At 38.8% G+C, this 18,239-nt stretch overlaps 1 protein-coding gene and 2 long non-coding RNA genes across 3 annotated transcripts; 2 read left to right on the forward strand and 1 right to left on the reverse strand.

Moving 5' to 3' along the window:
• Positions 1-1,128: 1,128 nt before the first annotated feature.
• Positions 1,129-3,585, forward strand: LOC143598421 (uncharacterized). The gene is made up of 5 exons (XM_077076665.1): positions 1,129-2,169; positions 2,338-2,438; positions 2,531-2,876; positions 3,037-3,134; positions 3,219-3,585. The coding sequence occupies exons 1-5, from the start codon at positions 1,129-1,131 to the stop codon at positions 3,583-3,585; spliced, it is 1,953 nt and encodes a 650-aa protein (XP_076932780.1).
• A 2,931-nt stretch (positions 3,586-6,516) lies between these two features.
• Positions 6,517-7,053, forward strand: LOC143606072 (uncharacterized). The gene is made up of 3 exons (XR_013148682.1): positions 6,517-6,706; positions 6,804-6,898; positions 7,023-7,053. It is a non-coding gene; the product is annotated as an uncharacterized LOC143606072 (long non-coding RNA).
• Positions 7,054-8,734: 1,681 nt separating this feature from the next.
• Positions 8,735-9,628, reverse strand: LOC143606137 (uncharacterized). Its single transcript, XR_013148695.1, has 2 exons — positions 9,221-9,628; positions 8,735-9,122 (listed from the first exon to the last, which is right to left on the reverse strand). It is a non-coding gene; the product is annotated as an uncharacterized LOC143606137 (long non-coding RNA).
• Between the last annotated feature and the right edge of the window lie 8,611 nt (positions 9,629-18,239).

The raw sequence follows: 18,239 nt of genomic DNA on the forward strand, positions 1-18,239 counted from the left end.
CATAATATATACCTAATCTAATATCTCGCCTCTCCACTCCTGTATAAAGGCATTGATCACGTCACAGCAAACTAATCTTGTTTGCTTTTCATTCTTAACCACCTTTCAATTCCTTAAAAGAAATTACAAACACCTTTTGTCTTGGTTCTTTACACGTATCCTCTCAAGCTGTGCACTTGCAATTGCTTGGAACCCTTTGATTCAATATTTTAATAATTTGATCCAAATATGGACAAAGTCTTGCAAAGGTTTCAAGATCTTAAAATCCAACTAGAAGAAATAAAATCAGCCACCAACAACTTCGACCAAAAGAATAATATTGGAGTTGGTGGCTTTGGGAAAGTTTATAAAGGAGAACTCTCTCACTCCGAGGGCCGAAGCATGGTCGCAATTAAGCTTGAGTCCATACGATTGAGTCCTTGGGTTTCTGAAATAGTGTAAAAAGAAGTGTTTCAAATCATTGTTATTTGACTCGGACATGTTCTAAAAAGTCGAGATATTTCGAATTGTTTGTTGACACGGACAAAGTCTGGGAAAACCTTTGAAAGTTTTGATTTTGAAACACTTTACTTTTTTTTTAACTCTTTATTAATATATAACAGCTGGAACTTAATAATTTTTTGTATATATAATCATGATTCATGAATCATGAATCAGCTGTAACTTCATTATTGGATTCCCTAAGGTCAACTAAGAGATTTTGTATAAACTACACTAGCTTGAAATAAACGATTTTCATTTTTTTTTTTTAAGATATGAAATCATGTGATCAGGGCATCTTGTCCTATTACATGTTGAAATGTACAACACGGTCTATACATTAAGGTCGTGTTTGACTATATTTATCACAAACTTGCATTATATTGCTAATTAATTAATAAAATGTAATTATTGAAGTAGCATAATATATACCTAATCTAATATCTCGCCTCTCCATTCCTGTATAAAGGCATTGATCACGTCACAGCAAACTAATCTTGTTTGCTTTTCATTCTTAACCACCTTTCAATTCCTTAAAAGAAATTACAAACACCTTTTGTCTTGGTTCTTTACACGTATCCTCTCAAGCTGTGCACTTGCAATTGCTTGGAACCCTTTGATTCAATATTTTAATAATTTGATCCAAATATGGACAAAGTCTTGCAAAGGTTTCAAGATCTTAAAATCCAACTAGAAGAAATAAAATCAGCCACCAACAACTTCGACCATAAGAATAATATTGGAGTTGGTGGCTTTGGGAAAGTTTATAAAGGAGAACTGTCTCACTCCGAGGGCCGAAGCATGGTCGCAATTAAGCGTCTGGATCGTAGGCATGGACAAGGAGAAGCTGAGTTTTTGAAAGAGATCACCATGCTCTCTCGTTACAAGCATGAAAATCTTATCTCTCTTCTGGGATTTTGTTATGAAGGGGATGAGGCAATCCTTGTGTACGAGTTTGCATCTCGTGGAGACCTTGGGGAACATTTAGGTTCCCCTGATCTCACATGGTCAAAACGCATTAGGATATGCCTTGATGCGGCAAAGGGACTAAGCCACCTTCATGATCCAAGGGGAACACACCAGAGACTTATCCACTGTGATGTGAAAAGCGGAAACATCCTACTTGATGACCAGTGGAATGCTAAGGTTGCCGATTTCGGGTTCTCAATAATGGGCCCAGCTAATGAGCTGCAGTCGACTGTTATCAACTTAGCAGCAGGAACCTGTGGGTACTGTGATCCGCAGTATGCAATGACGAACACCCTAACGAAAGAGTCGGACGTATACTCCTTTGGTGTGGTGTTAGTTGAAGTTCTATGTGGGGCACTATGCTATTCATACAACAATGGTTCTGTTGAATATAATTTAGTGCCCGCGTGGACTAAAAGCTATGAAGAGAAGAAGTTAAATGATATCATCTTTAAACGTCCGACCACTCAACCACTGTATCAGAGCTCTTTAGAAACATTTTCAGCCATTGCGTATCGATGTTTGAGGGAATCTCGAGAAGATCGGCCTAATATGTCTGAGGTTGTGACTGAACTTGAGACTGCACTTGAAATTCAAGAGTTAAAAAGTTCTCGCTACGACGATATACTGAAGAGTGCAGAACCTCCTCTGAACTACGGATCAGAAGATGAATTGATGATGCTTCTGTCCAAAGGGGTCCTTCTCAACGACGGAAAAACGGTAATTAGTTGCTATGCATGCATGTTTGTGTTACATTATATAAACCTGACCAGTCCTTAAACTTGTATATGTTCAAGTGAAGCATATCAATTAGTAATTTGATCAACCAATATTGAAAGATTTTATAATTAACATGGAGGAACTAACTTAAACTTGTTGAATGAACAGTATTTTTCGTTAAATAAGTTGGGGGAACACCGTGAGATGATATCTATTGCAGAGTGTTTGGGTTCAGAATTTGAGAATGGACATACAGAATATAATTCGAGGTAACTATTCTTGTTTCTAGCTAGCTTTTGAGAATATATATTTGACAAGTATAAAGCAATGTATCATTCTTTGCCATGTACTATTCATGCAGATTTCCTGTAGGCACCTACCATTCAGAGAATGGGATATTCAAAACACGAGTAAAACCTCAGTTTTTGTCACCCGGAATTACATACACAGTTAACCTTGTGTTCAAGTTTAGGTACAAAGAGAAGGCAAGAAGATGTGAAGATATATACCTCAAATACAAATTACAAGGGGAGATTGAAACTTTAGTTTCAGAACATGCATACAAGAGAGAGGATGGATGGTGGATGGCTAAATTGCATCAGTTTACTTGTGACCAAAAAATTGTTGATCTTCAAATTCTGTTTGACGGCTTCCAAGATATTACCACCATAGATGTAGAAGGCATCGAATTTCGTCCATTGGAGAGAGTAAGATGACAAATTAAAGTTTAATTATTCATGTACATCTGCATCATTAATTAAGTATATACACCTGTTTGACTAGTATATGTTCAGACAAAAAGCATATTAATTAGTAATTTGACTGACCGCAATTGAACTAACTTGAATTTGTTTAATGGGCGAACAGTGGTTTTCATTAAATAAGAACGGGGAACATTGTGAGATGATATCTATTGCAGAGTGTTTGACTTCAGAATTCAAGTTCTGGGGTAAAGATAATGCAAGGTGACCATTCCTGTTTTTAGCCTTTTGAGAATATTTGATAAGTATAAAGCATGCATTATTCTTTGCTACATACCATTCATGCAGATTTTCTAAAGACACCAACCTTTTAAGTTATGGAATATTCAAAACACATGTAAAAACTCAATTCTTGTCACCTGGAATCACATACACCGTGAACCTTGTGTATAAATTTAAACATAAAAACATGGTGAGAAGATGTGAACAAATCTCCCTCAAATACAAATTACAAGGGGAGGTGGAAACTTTAGTCTCATACCTTGCCTATGAGAGAGGAGATGGATGCTTTACAGCTGAGTTGTATCAGCTTACTTGTGACCACGAAGTTGTCAATCTTCAAATTCTGTTTGAGGGATTTGCTCGTCAATATGGTACCATCGAAGCGGAAGGCATCGAATTCCTGCCCTTGGAGAAAGTAAGATTACATCATTAGTTAACTAATGTCCTTTTAGTGTTTTAAACTCTTTAAAAGTGATCAGTCACAATAACATTAGGTATTTTAACGTATGCAAACCCGTATTAACCACTATTGTGGTATATGTTCTGTTGGGTTCGTAGGCCTTGTTGGCCCGGTTTATTATTTGAAGTCCAAAGGGCAGACGGGTGTAGGGTGGCTAGACCGAAGCCTGACCTGGTTTGGATTTCTTGTTCAATAATTTACAAACCCTAGTTCAATATCTATTTAAACAACGCTATGTATTTGTAATCTTTTGTCACTCAATAAAAGAAATACCTAGTTGCCACCCGTGGACATAGGTCAGTTTAGACCAAACCACGTTAAATCCTCGTGTTCGTTTATTGCTTTCGTGTTCGTGTTATTGTGTGTGTGTGTTTAATCCTAACAAGTGGTATCAGAGCTTAGGTTCGGGATCACACGAGAACACCAAGAACATGTTTCTTACGCCATCTCGTCACCGCTAGCAGTCGCTAGGGTTCCACTGTAGTCGCCGTCTGTTTCTCGACGCCGTAGTAGCGCTGCTAGAACCGAACGCCGCTGTTTAGGAAAACTGATTGTCGATTAGGGTTTTTTGCTACCCAGCCGTTGACGATCTGAGTTTGGGTTCTGTTTGGAAAGTAATTAATTTTCAACCACCACTTTGCATCTTTACGAGCCAAGAACATTTGAAGCAAGATTTTATTTTTATTGAAGAACTAATTGTTAATCAGAAGAAGCTATAAAGAAACGGAGAACCAGTGCCAATCGCGTTTGTCAGGTTTTATCATTTTAGTTTAAAGTTTCAGTTTTCTGATTTTCAGTCGTTATTCCGCCGCGTTTAAATAGGTTGATTGTTTAACAGAGTTCAGTAGAACATCCGTTAAGTTCAGGCTCGTGCCATTGCAGTGTTTGTATATGTTTTTATCCAGGTTTTCGTTTAGTCATTGTCATGGCAGAAGACGGAAAGGTTTCGATACAGAAGTTTGACGGACATATATTTGGTTGGTGGAAGATGCAGATTGAGGCACTACTTTGTCAGAAAGACTTAGATGTAGTGCTTGAGGATGAAAAACCAGAAAAGTTGTCAGAAGCAGAGGGTAAGAAGTTAGACAAGAAAGCTAGGGCTTGCATTACTTTGTCGTTGTCGGAATATGTGGCATTTAACGTCATGAAAGAAACCACAGCCCGTGGTATGATGGATGCACTATCCAACATGTATGAGAAGCCTTTTGTAGCGAATAAGGTCTATCTTACCAGAGAGCAAGTGACAACTCGAATGAAAGAGGGTGGGTCAGTTACAACACATATTAATAATCTTATTTCGAACATCTCCCGCTTAGTGTCAGTCAACATTAAGTTTGATGATGAAGTTCAAGGTCTTTTGTTATTATCCTCTTTGCCCGACAGTTGGTCGCAAACAGTGACTGCGGTTTGTAGTTCATCTACAAAAATTACTTTTGATGTGATTCGGGATTTGATTATTGGAGAAGATTCAAGACGCAGGAATTCAGGTGAATCATGAAGTGATATATTAGTCACGGAAGGTAGAGGTAGGGGAAAACAACGAGGCAGCGGGAGCAAGAAGACGAGTCAGTCTAGGACTCGTAAATATATTGAATGCTGGGGTTGTAAATAGAAGGGACACTTCAGGAATCAGTGTCCGAATGGTAAGAAAGAGGTGAACGTTACAAAAGATGACACATATGATAGAGTCATTAGTGATGAGTTTTAGTTCTTAGTGTTGAGAGTAACGTTGATTCTTGGGTGATGGATTCCGGTGCATCATTTCATGCCACTCACTGTAGTGAAACGATGAAGAAAATAAATTTTGGGGATTTTGGAAAGGTTCGACTTGCGAACGATGATATTCTAGAGGTTACGGGTATGGGAGATGTTGATTTGATAACTTCAGCAGGTACTTCTTGGACTTTGAAGGACGTGAGAGTTATTCCAATTTTGAAGAAACGTTTGATTTTTAGTTGGGCAGTTGGATGACCAGGGGCACGATGTTAAGTTCGGGAATGGACAGTGGAAAGTAGTTAAAGGGAATCTCGTGGTTGCACGTGGCAAGATAATGGGTTCTTTGTATATGGTCGATATGTCATCGAAAGGAGTGGATCCAGTATTGGTGAAAGACAAAGTCCGTTTCACATAATCTCGTGGGCAGAAGAAGGTTTGTTTTGCAAGTAACAAACCCAGAGCCAAAGTGAAGATTCAGGATGAACGAGCTAGGAAGGTTAAATCAGTCAGAGGACATCGTGACAGTGGGAGCACAGGTCGTGTTTCAGTTACAGTTCCAGGTCGACAGTGGATTAAGAAAACCCGTATTCCAGCTGTAAAAGTCTCTCCAGTGGATTACTTGCTGAATATGGAAAGTGTTTGTTCTCAGTGTATCTCAGTAGTTTGTTTTAGTGGGAGCCGGTAGGGACAGAGAACGGGTCAGAGGAAGTTTTAGCCGTGACTGATGTGTTGGAGCTCCGGGGAGCTTTAACGGGCCTTCAAGTTAATTGATGAGAAGGCGGGTGGCAACTAGAAGTTAAATGTTTAGATTATAAAAGTACAATCAGGAGTGCAGACGAGAGTACTCAAGGCCTCCGAGTGGGAGATTGTTGGGTTCGTAGGCCTTGTTGGCCCGATTTATTATTTGAAGTCCAAAGGGCAAACAAGTGTAGGGTGGCTAGACCGAAGCCCGGCCTGGTTTGGATTTCTTGTTCAATAATTTACAAACCCTAGTTCAATATCTATTTAAACAACGCTATGTATTTGTAATCTTTTGTCACTCAATAAAAGAAATACCTAGTTGCCACCCGTAGACGTAGGTCAGTTTAGACCAAACCATGTTAAATCCTTGTGTTCGTTTATTGCTTTCGTGTTCGTGTTATCGTGTGTGTGTGTTTAATCCTAACATGCTCTTTTATAGGTGGATCATAAACAGGATGAGAAGCAACCCATATCAGATGGAGATTCAGATGCAAATTGGGAAGAAAATTTGCCAGCTGATTATGAAGACATTATGGAAAGGTCAAAAAATAGCTTTCAATGGACAACTAAGGAGGAAGCGTACTCAATTATGCGCAAAGGGTTCTTAATCAATGACCACAAGACGAATAAAGACATTGTAAGTTCATTTGTTATTTCTAACATGTAGTTGTTGTGGAGCCTATGAATATGGTTTAAACAAGTACTAATTACACGTCTATATTATTGTTTGATAGTGGTTTTCTCTTGACAAAAATGGGAAGAAATGTGTCATGCTATTAACGAGTTGCATATGGAATCAGTCCAGATACATATCTTTACCAGATTCAAGGTTCTATAATATTTCCCCTCAGCTTTCTTGTAGAAGTTACTATTTATAGAAACTGTGCACCGTATTTGAATTAACAAATTTATAAAATCTTTTACATGTGAGATGACTTTCTAAGATTTTTCAGATTTGGAAAAGCCATTCCACATGATCATTGGCATATAGAACTCAGAAATGAAGTCCACTCCCAACTAGTATCGCCTGAAACAACATATGCAATTTACCTTGTCTACAAAGTATCAACAGACCAATCCGGCTTTGAGGCTCCTATGGAAGTGCGGGATAGCTTTAAATTTCATTCAGGCGAGAGTTATATTTCGTATATCTATATAGTAGGTCCTCAAACCCCAGTTATTAAACCAAAGGCTGATCAAAACACTCACAACCCACCTAGTAAGCTGATAAACACAAGCCTTCCAAAACAGAGAAATGATGGTTGGATGGAAGTACAACTTTCGGAATTCCAGTCTGCTACGACCACCAAAATGATTCCTACACGTTTCGAGTTGACAACTATTGGTGACTCTAGGAAGAAGTTTAAGGGGCTTATTATTGATGGCATTGAGATTAGACCTATATAACTCTCCTTTCCCCCCTCCCCCCTCCTTTTTACAACAGACAAGAACTAATTGTTAACACAATATTTGTTTTTATTTTCAATTAGGGAGGAAGTACATTTTAAAACCTATTTCCTTTTGAAACAAGTCTTTTTTTACACACTAACTCATTTTGCCTTATTTGATGTAGCTACATTTTGTAATGCTAATCTATGATCACAACTAAAATAAAAATATTATAAAAGCAATCCAGTTTTAATTATAAACCTCGATGAAATTCTATTAATCAACCAACCAGAGGGTTGTAATACTACGATATATAATGCACTTTTGGAATTGTTACTGGTATTAACTAAATTTGTTCAGTTAACCATAACCTCTGGTTAAGGGTCAGCATAAGTTGTTTTCTCTTGTTAAAATCATGTTGTCCTTGAAAAAAAAAACCTTTGTTATTATTTAGACACATAAAAATTTGGCGTAAAGTATAAGTCATTTGATGATTTGACACACAAAGATTTAATTTGATGTAAAATAAAAATCAAATATTCGACACTTGTTATTATTGCACTTCATATGTAAGGTCTCTTATGGAAGTGAAGTGTAAAGATGATTTGTTCTTATGTATGAAATTCCTAGAAGGTTTTGAATAGTTTACTGATAAGAACTAGTGGTCCACCTCTCGCGTTGCTGCTGCGGATCAACCATATTTATGTCATTGTTTGCATAGTTACAAAAGATTTGTTGTTGGTATGGACACCTATTAGTGCAATAACAAAAGAATGACATTTATTCCAGATGCTATTTACCAAAAGAATTACAGTAGGCTAGTACAAAAGAACATTCCCTTTGTTGTTGGAAAAACTTGTATTATAAATTTCAGAATATTAAACGAAACAAAAAACTGGGCTTATGGTTAACACAATTGCCTTAAACAGATTCTCGGTCTGTTCCCAAGGTATCGAAACAATCGGAAGTGTTTTTGAGTTGGTGTGTCTACAAATGTCATGTGACCACACAATAATCATTAATGGTAGTCTGACAAGGGCTCGGGGTTTTCGGAGTTGCATTCGTGTCCGCTGGCACGAGTTCGATGAATTTCTAGTCCAGAAACCCAAATTTGCACCCCCCCTGCGCACGCATAAGACTTGTGGTAAAACATGGCATAAAGAATTCAAATGGATGTAAGGTTACTACCTTATAAACCATTCATTATTTTGTTCCCAACCCGATGTGGGACAAACATTTACCACTTCCTTCATTCACACACTTAAAACTTCCAACACTTGTAACCTGCCTCTGTGATCTTAAGTTGGAAGTTATTCTTTGTATATGCGTCAATAATTGGATCATCAAATAACACTGCATTTGCGTCTATTGTATCATCGGATATTGTCATGTTAATGCAGTACCTCTTGGAAAAATAGTTCATTAAACGTTATTGGTTGGTGGAATGCAATACCAGAAAATTCAGTTGGACATGCGGTACCCGAGAATCACTGAAAGACAGTACTGAAGATGAAGATGCTTTTGAATTCCTGCAAAAGATTCAGTCCAAGAACATGGTTTTAACACAATATTTTCCTCTCAAAGTTATAGGTCGGGGTGGGTAGGGTAACGGGTCATTTTCAGTATGGGTTGAAACGGGCAGAGTTTTGTTGACCCTTTTAACACTTGTTATCCCTTCTTTTAAAGTCTATGTAAGTGTCTAAAAGCACATATTTTATTGCATGGGTTGAAACGGGCAGAGTTTTGTTGACCCTTTTAACACTTGTTATCCCTTCTTTTAAAGTCTATGTAAGTGTCTAAAAGCACATATTTTATTGCACCATCATCGACAATTAGAAGATGGTTAATAGGCACCTCAATGGCTTATCGTGCCATCTCACGACTCCGTAATAAAGTGATTAAATTATTAATAGTTTTGTCATTTACATGTCACGTTCTGCAATTTTGTAGTTAACTCAGTTCCGCTTCCATTAGTTTTTATAAGCATACGAGAAATGCCTTTGTAGAAAATATTAGTAGATCTATTAAACTGTTAATGAAATTTAGTAAGTAGGATCCTGAAAGCACAGGAATCATCCATATAAATGAGTGGGTCATGTTTGGTTTGTGAAAATAATGTTGTGGTAACGGGAATGTAAATGCTTCACTTTTAAGTGTGTTGAGAGTTGAGACACTACCAAAGTGGTCCGTTTTGTTATGTTTGAAAATTCCATGATTTCGACTTGTTTAGATATAGATGTTAATTCTCTTTCACTATTTCTATTTCACTGGACAAAAATTAAAACATCAAAAGTTGATGTATGTTTTCTTCATCAGCATTCCGTTTCAAATGTATAACCAAATTTAGAAGGTTTTGTTATGTTTTTAAATTCCAAAAGTTTTAACTTTAAATTCCAAAAGGAGACTTTCACTATTCCACTTTCGTTTTGCAATGAAGTTGACAAAAAAACCTGTGACAGTTACCTTTGTTCATTTTAGAGTTTGCAACATCTTTCTTATAGTAATCTTCCAAAGAAGACTCCTATTACCGACTATTCTCAAGAAAGAAGGCTTTAACCTGATGTGGAAACTGAAACCACGATTCATCACTATCAGAGAGCATATAGTCGAGGTTAGCTGGTTCATCTTCCGACTAAAGAATGATTTACCTCCCAAAACGAAAAGAAAATCATCAAAATTCTAATTTAAAAATTAAGATAAAACACCAAATACTCTTGAAACCCGTAAGCAACAATATTCTTTAGTTAATAACAACAGTTTATAACAAACTCTAATGTCAATATCTACACAAAAGTCTCCTTAATAAAAACTGACTGCTGCTTCAATCAAAGAACATGACAAAAACATTTAGAGATGGCAAAATTTAAGTGCAAGAGCATCTAATTGCAGTGTGCTCTCTAGAAAGCAAATATAAGATGTTAATCCCCAACTGCAACAAATTAAATTAACTTTTAAGAATATAGAAATGATAAGAAGTTTACTTGTATTAAGTTATATCAACATCTTGTAAGTCATGAACTGCTAGAGGTTTTCTACACATGTTGATCTTTGCTCTGGTTTTGCTCAATAAGTAGAAACAAAAAAGTTGAAAACCTTAAAAAATTGGTACAAATAATTTAAATTTTTAAAAGAATTGCCCGCCTGCTGTTAAATTTCCCAAGGCACTTGGAATTTCAAGTCGGATTCCACTAAAACCAACCGCCCGAACCACCTGATACAAAAAGCATTATTCACAATTAAAAACCTGAATATACAATTGTAACAAAGTGAAAATTTCGAGTTCAAAAGTATCAACTTTCCAAAGTCTAGGGACTGAAATAGCCAATTTCCAAAGTTGAGGGTTAAAAATAAAAATTCTGATTTTCTGACCTATCGCGCTACGCGATAGCTCAACAGAGAGACCCATCGCGTGTCCACACGTGACACATCGGTCGCCACGTGTCCCGACACGCGGCCACACGCGGCATGTCGTCCGCCACGTGTCAACACGTGGCAAACCGTCTGCCACGTGGCAGACCTACCCTCTGACTCACCAAGGCTACGTCGCGGTACGCGACGGGTGCCTTGAAGGCGGTCGCGTACCGCGATGGGCTTTCGAATTCTGCCTATAAATGCGACCATGGGCATCACAATTCTGTACACCAAATCTGCTCTCACATATCTCTACTCTCTCTAGAAATACCTCGATTAGCGTGTCATATTTCCTCGATAAACGTGTCTCGATTCCTTGCTTGTGTACCAATATTTCCTCTAAGTACGTGTCTCGATTCCTTGCTTGTCTCGATTCCTTGCTTGTGTACCAATATTTCCTCGATTCCTTGCTTCAAAGTACGTGCCACCCACATACCAAGAATGGTGTTTGTTCTCGAAGTACGTGCCAACGAGTGTTGAAGTATGGCGTTCATAGATTTGCGTGACGAGTAAAGAATTTATCAAGAAGCGAAGCGGCGTTGGAGTGCTGCTTGATTTCGTAGGGTTTTCTAAACGCCAATAAAGGTTAAGCGTAACGACAAATTCAATATAATATAATATTATATTTATGGCGTAAACCTTAAGTCGAGGTTATACTCGATGCCTCGATAAAAAAGATAATCATAACAAAGAATTGAATGAAAGATAAGATAATGAATATTGATACGTATATATGTGTGTAAGTATATATGTATGCTCTTTGTTATGAAAATATTATTTAATGAATAAGAATGCCTTGTTGATGAGTAAAGGAAGAGAGATGATGTATGGTTTAAGTTAGAGTAAGCATTGTTGATGGAAAAATTTTGCCCCATGCATGAGACCGATCAAATTCAAACCAAGTTCTTGAATCTTAAGGTCGTAGGAACGAACCTTCGTGAATACAATACCAAGTTCACAAATACTGCCGTCTGGTTCCCCAGCTGGTTAACCCAGAGTCCAGCAAAGTCACACGATATATATGGGGACTGCCGCGGGAAATCTGCGACATGGTGAGGTCACACCTACCTCAAACCGCTGACTCCGCGATGGAGTTAGCCGGTTATTTAATGGGTGGCATGGTTCGTAACAAGGAGGAAGACAAGAAAGATACAGCAACAACCGTCCAAGGGAAAACTAGAGGAGGTGCCAATTTCAAAGGCAAAGGAGTAAACCGACACCAAAATCGGTTCAATTCAAATTCTACGCTTTGCAAGACATGTAGAAGGTACCACAAAGGCCTATGCAACTTTGCTCCGCCTCCCAAAGTGTGTGAGTCATGTAACCATACGGGTCATGCGGCTGCTGACTATTGGAAAAAGAAAATGACTTGCTACAAATTCAAGGAGATGAGCCATTTGAGTTTCGAGTGCCCAAAGAACAAACCCGCTGCTGGTGGTGCGGGTGGAAGTGGCAAGGATAAGAAAGGAAACGCTCGAGTCTTTGTACTCGACACAAAGAAAGCCGCTGACTTGCCGGAAACCATCACCGGTACGTTTCTAGTCAACGACACCAATGCTAGAGTTTTATTTGATTCGGGTGCCAATCTAAGTTTTATAGATAATAGCTTTTATAGTCTATTAAACGAACCATTAACAAAATTAGATAAAACTCTAAGCGTCGAGACTGCTAGCGGTGAAATCGTTAAGATCTCCGAAGCCCTTGAAAATGGAAAAATTCTTTTAGCTGGCTATATTTTGCCTATCTGTTTGTTGCCTATGAGTCTGGCTGGTTTTGATACTGTACTTGGTATGGATTGGTTATCCGATAACCATGCCCGTATCATCTGCAATAGCAAAATCGTTGAACTCCAAGCCCCCGATAAACGAACGATTCGAATTGAAGGGGATAAAGACGATGGTCAAGTTAGCATAATCTCCATGATTAGGGCTAACAAATGTTTGAATCAAGGATGCCTCGCATTCATGGCCTACGTCACGGAAGAGTCTAAGCCAAAAGAAATCAAAGACGTTCCTAGAGTTTATGATCGATCTTGTTCCCGGTACTGCTCCGATCGCCAAAGCTCCGTATCGCTTAGCGCCAACTGAAATGAAGGAGTTAAAGAAACAACTCGATGAACTATTAGAGAAAGGTTTCATTCGACCGAGTCCGTCGCCTTGGGGAGCGCCAACTTTGTTTGTCAAGAAGAAGGATGGTTCCATGCGAATGTGTATTGATTATCGTGCGTTGAATAAAGTCACAATCAAGAACCGTTATCCACTTCCTCGTATCGACGATCTTTTCGACCAACTTCAAGGTGCTAGCTTCTTTTCTAAAATCGATCTTCGTTCCGGCTATCACCAACTTAAAGTCCAATCCAAAGACATCCCAATGACTGCTTTCCGAACAAAATATGGACATTATGAGTTCACGGTTATGCCGTTTGGACTTACTAATGCTCCGGCCGCGTTCATGGATATGATGAACCGTATTTGAAAACCTTACTTGGATAAATTTGTTATCGTATTCATCGACGATATACTTATTTATTCTAAGACAAAGGCCGATCATGAATTCCACCTCCGAACTCTACTTGAAATTCTTCGAACCGAGAAATTGTACGCCAAGTTCTCGAAATGCGAGTTCTGGTTGCACGAAGTGCAATTTCTTGGTCACATCATCAACGTAAACGGTATTCAAGTGGACCCCGCTAATATTGAAGCTATCTCTAAGTGGGAGGTCCCAAAGTCGCCAACCGAGATTCGAAGTTTCTTAGAATTGGCCGGCTATTACCGTAGGTTTATCGAAAACTTTTCTCGTATCGCCGTTCCCTTAACTTCCATAACTCGCAAGAAGATCAAGTATGAATGGGGAATGAAGCAACAAGAGGCGTTCGATATACTCAAACAAAAGCTTACTCAAGCACCTATACTGGCTTTTCCAGAAGGTACCGAAACTTTTGTGGTATTTAGTGACGCATCCCACTCCGGTTTGGGATGTGTACTAATGCAACGCCAGAAAGTTATCGCTAACGCCTCTCGACAACTCAAAGAACACGAAAAGAACTACACGACTCACGATCTAGAGTTAGGCGCCATAATCTTTGCACTAAAGATATTGAGGCACTATCTCTATGGAGTAAGATTTACCGTGTATACCGATTACAAAAGCTTGAAACACATTTTCGATCAAAAAGAGCTCAACATGCGCCAACGGCGATGGATGGAAACACTCAATGACTATGATTGCGAGATTGTTTACCATGAAGACAAGGCCAACGTCGTGGCTGTGCCTTAAGTCACAAAGAACATGAGAAGCCCAAAAGAGTCCGAGCATTGCGCCTAGAACTTCAAATTGATCTTATTGACCAAATCAAATCCGCTCAAAATCAAGCGATCAACGAAAACCAAATCTCCGACGAAAAACGTAACGGCACCATTGACTCGCTAGTCAAAGGTGACGATGGTATCCTTAGACTTGGCAATAGGATTTGGGTACCAATCGTTGGAGGTTTCCGTGGGAAAATCTTGAACGAAGCTCATAAGTCGAAATACATGATGCATCCCGGGAGCGATAAAATGTACCACAATCTTAAAGCCAACTATTGGTGGAATGGAATGAAAAGGGATGTCGCTTCGCATGTTGCGAAATGTTTAACTTGTTTGAAAGTCAAGGCTGAACACCAAAAGCCTTCGGGATTGCTCCAGCAACCCGAACTTCCCATTTGGAAGTGGGAGTTAATAACTATGGATTTCATTACCAAACTCCCAAAGACGACTCGACAACACAATGCTATTTGGGTGATTGTAGATCGATTAACAAAATCTGCACACTTCATACCCATCAATGAGTCGTACTCAATGGATAGGCTAGCGCGTATTTATGTTAACAACATTGTTGCTTTGCATGGAGTACCGCTGTCTATAATTTCTGATCGAGACAGTCGCTTTACGTCTCACTTCTGGAAAAGCTTCCAACAAGCACTTGGTACAAAGTTGAACCGTAGCACTGCCTATCATCCACAAACCGATGGGCAAAGCGAAAGGACGATTCAAACGTTGGAAGATATGCTCCGCGCTTGTGTGATCGACTTAGGTGGAAGTTGGGATGACCACTTACCCCTAATGGAATTTTCGTACAATAATAGCTATCACACAAATATTCAAACTGCACCATTTGAGGCATTGTATGGAAGAAAGTGTAGAACGCCCGTGTGTGGGTATGAAACCAGAGATAATTAATTATCTGGACCCGAGATAGTCCAAGAAACCACCGACAAGATTCTCCAAATCCGAGAATGACTTAGGACGGCACGTGATCGCCAAAAGAGTTACGACGATGTCCGTCGTAAGCCGTTAGAATTTAATGTTTGTGACAAAGTTTTGTTAAAAGTCTCGCCCTGTAAAGGCGTTGTTCGCTTCGGTAAGAAAGGAAAATTAAGTCCTCGATTCGTTGGACCTTTTGAGGTACTTGAACGAATCAGCAATGTTGCATACCGTTTGCGACTGCCCGAGGAAATGCAAGGGATACATGATGTATTCCATGTTTCGAATCTGCGTAAGTGTTTGACCGATGAATCATTGGCTATGCCATTAAAAGACGTTGAAATAAATAAGAACTTAAAATTTGTAGAACGTCCAATTCAAATTGAAGATTCGAAAACAAAGAAATTAAAAAGAAGAACATTGAAAATTGTGAAAGTAAAATGGGACTCGCGTAGAGGGCCCGAATATACTTGGGAACTCGAATCAGAAATGACAAAGAAATACCCCCATTTGTTCTTGTAAATCAATCTCGAGGACGAGATTTGTTTCAAGGTGGGGAGGATGTAACAACGTGAAAATTTCGAGTTCTAAAGTATCAACTTTCCAAAGTCTAGGGACTGAAATAGCCAATTTCCAAAGTTGAGGGTTAAAAATAAAAATTCTAATTTTCTGACCTATCACGCTACGCGATGGCTCAACAGAGAGACTCATCGCGTACCGCGATGGGGTGTCTGACAACGACTCACGTGGTATGCCACGTGTCCACACGTGGCACATTGGTCGCCACGTGTCCCGACACGTGGCCACACGTGGCATGTCGTCCGCCACGTGTCAACACGTGGCAAACCGTCTGCCATGTGGCAGACCTACCCTCTGACTCACCAAGGCTACGTCACGGTACGCGACGGGTGCCTTGAAGGCGGTCGCGTACCGCGATGGGCTTTCGAATTCTGCCTATAAATAGCGACCATGGGCATTACAATTCTGTACACCAAATCTGCTCTCACATATCTCTACTATCTCTCTAGAAATACCTCGATTAGCGTGTCATATTTCCTCGATAAACGTGTCCCGATTCCTTGCTTGTGTACCAATATTTCCTCGAAGTACGTGCCACCCTCCACCCACATACTAAGAATGGTGTTTGTTCTCGAAGTACGTGCCAACGAGTGTTGAAGTCTGGCGTTCATAGATTTGCGTGACGAGTAAAGAATTTATCAAGAAGCGAAGCGGCGTTGGAGTGCTGCTTGATTTCGTAGGGTTTCTAAACGCCAATAAAGGTTAGGCGTAACGACAAATTTAATATAATATAATATTATATTAAAGGCTTAAACCTTAATTCGAGATTATACTCGATGCCTCGATAAAAGAAAATAATCATAACAAAGAATTGAATGAAAGATAAGATAATGAATATTGATACGTATATTGTATATATGTATGCTCTTTGTTATGAAAATTTTATTTAATGAATAATGAGTGTTCTTAAATAACAAAAGAAAAAGAATACGTTTCTTGGAGAAGAAGAAACGTCGGGTTTTAATATAAACTAAAGGTTTATAATTACTTTTAAACTAAAGGTTTTCAAGTAAATGAGATAAATGAACTAGAGGTTCATCGAGATATAAAATAAGACTAAAGGTCTTAAGCTGGATCGTGTATCCGACTAACAAATATTTATACTCGTACTATATGTGCGAGATAAAGAAGGGAAAGACCCTTGGACAGTGAGTGAAGCCGATCCTAAAGCGAAAAAGGTGAATACGCCCCCAAACTTTTAACTTGTTTTAAAATGAGTCAAACATATTATATGAAATTTGTTTACAAGGAACTATGTGTTCCTAAAACCGTTATGAATAAGGGTATAAACCTAGTCCTCAGGCTGTGGTATACATGTGTTTGGATCCTTACATAGGTGGTACTACGTGATGAATGGGCACATCGCACTACCCTTGGTCGTAGGACGCTCTCCTGTAGGGAGTACGACCGTTGGGTATATTTACGGGTACTTAACTAAGTCGAACGCTGCGGTGTTTGCTGAGATGACCTAGAGTAGAGGCTCATGTTTATAATGTGTTATTTGACTTTATTATTCCTAAGTCATGTTGGGCCGAGGCAGGCGTAGTCTCGAGGGGTAATAAAGTAAAAGAAAATATTTTTGCGTCAGCGTGTTCACCAGCATTCGTTGCTGACGTATTTTCAGAAATTTTTGCAGGTGAACAAGATTAGCACTTGGAGAGTCGAAGTGCTACTTTTATCCGATGGTTCGGATTTGTTTGTATAAACTTAACATATCAAAATGGTGGTTTGTAAATATAAACAAGTAATGTTTTGTTAACAACTCTAACGGGTGTTTTAATATCCCGTCTTTTGAATATATATATAAAAGTTATGTTTTGATCCTTAAAGTTTTATAAGTCTTCCACAAACTAACGCAACTTTGATTTATTTACAATTATGGTACCAACTATTGGATCACACTTCTAGGCCTAAGATGGGGGTGTGAAAACAATAATCACATACGACACAAATCCAAACAAACTTACGTATGTGTCTTTTGTAGTCCCATTGGTTCTCGAAAATATTTTGTTATATGCCCTTTTCGTCCACATTTATTGCACCTAAAAGAAAATTGCTTTGGTTGACACATTGATTCCTTGTTTGGGTTCTCTTCGTCTTATGAATCTTCTTTAGAGTTGTTAACCGACCCTTTCGGTTCCATTCTTTCTTCTTGGGCCAGTCATGTTTCTCGTTCTCCCAATATTTACCGTTGCCTTTATCATTGTTACGGTTCCTATTTTTATTGAACCAATGCTTCTTCTTTCTTCCAACATATCTCGGTTTTAATCGACACACCGGCTAACTGTTTTGCTAAGGCTTCTTGTTCGGAAAGAATATTTTCGAATTCGGTTATACTCGGATGGATCGCCCACCATTGAATAGCGGTAACAAAGCTACGATAATCCGGCCTTAAACCATGGATGAGTACATCGCTAACCCGAGTGTATTGAGTTCCTCTGTTTCGCGACATATATTCTTAACTTTGCGAAAATATTGTGCGATCGAAAGATCTCCTTGGGAAACCATCATCAACTCACCTTCGACTAGTTGCAATCGAGCATCATT

Source organism: Bidens hawaiensis, unplaced genomic scaffold, assembly GCF_021521415.1.
Source record: "Bidens hawaiensis isolate Kalapana, Puna unplaced genomic scaffold, B.hawaiensis_p1.1 tig00000237_1, whole genome shotgun sequence".
In the NCBI taxonomy this organism is placed as follows: Eukaryota; Viridiplantae; Streptophyta; class Magnoliopsida; order Asterales; family Asteraceae; genus Bidens; species Bidens hawaiensis.

What these genes read in the sequence shown, in the direction of transcription:
- LOC143598421 (XM_077076665.1), top strand. Translation starts at nt 1,129, where the DNA reads ATGGACAAAGTCTTGCAAAGGTTTCAAGATCTTAAAATCCAACTAGAA. An exon ending in TTCTCAACGACGGAAAAACG is followed by an intron (nt 2,170 to 2,337) that starts GTAATTAGTTGC and finishes TTGAATGAACAG; the next exon opens with TATTTTTCGTTAAATAAGTT. An exon ending in AATTTCGTCCATTGGAGAGA is followed by an intron (nt 2,877 to 3,036) that starts GTAAGATGACAA and finishes ATGGGCGAACAG; the next exon opens with TGGTTTTCATTAAATAAGAA.